This window comes from Trypanosoma theileri (genome assembly GCF_002087225.1).
Source record: "Trypanosoma theileri isolate Edinburgh chromosome Unknown TM35_Tth_123_V1, whole genome shotgun sequence".
In the NCBI taxonomy this organism is placed as follows: Eukaryota; Euglenozoa; class Kinetoplastea; order Trypanosomatida; family Trypanosomatidae; genus Trypanosoma; species Trypanosoma theileri.
The window spans coordinates 10,223-10,656 of NW_021639965.1; the positions used below are offsets into that span (position 1 = coordinate 10,223).

The following is a 434-nucleotide window of genomic DNA, read 5'->3' on the forward strand; positions in this document are numbered from 1 at the left end:
TCCTGATGCTGCTGATTCTAGCAGTACTTGTGATGACCCTAAAAAAGCTGAAGGTGCTTGTGCTCCTCCTTTATCTGCTGAACTTCCTGCAGCTCCTCTTCGGCCTGGAGAGAGTGGTCACGCTGCCACTGAAAATCTCGTTCCAGGTAGTCATCCTGGTCCCGTCACTACCCTGCGGGGAAGTGATAGTGAACCGCATGTATCTGAAGAGTTGAGTCCAGAACTCTCACCAGAAAAGGATCCATTAAGTGCTCAGAAGAACGTACAAGGAGTGGCAGCGGACACTCAGGTAAACAACCCAAAAGCAGAGCCATCATCATCATCATCATCATCTCTTGGGCAGCAAGCATCCAGTGGGTCACGTGGTCCTGAGGGCCAAACGAGAACGAATGTTGGAACTACACAAGACTCTGAAGAAGAAAACCGCAACACAG

General features: G+C 50.0%; 1 protein-coding gene across 1 annotated transcript; it reads left to right on the forward strand.

Annotated features, from left to right (window-relative positions):
* Position 1: 1 nt before the first annotated feature.
* On the forward strand, positions 2 to 433 carry TM35_001231000 (uncharacterized protein; the record flags this gene model as incomplete). The annotated part of the gene is made up of 1 exon (XM_029031811.1): positions 2 to 433. A coding segment is annotated over one exon (432 nt), but the record flags the coding sequence as incomplete, so codon positions are not given.
* Position 434: the final 1 nt, after the last annotated feature.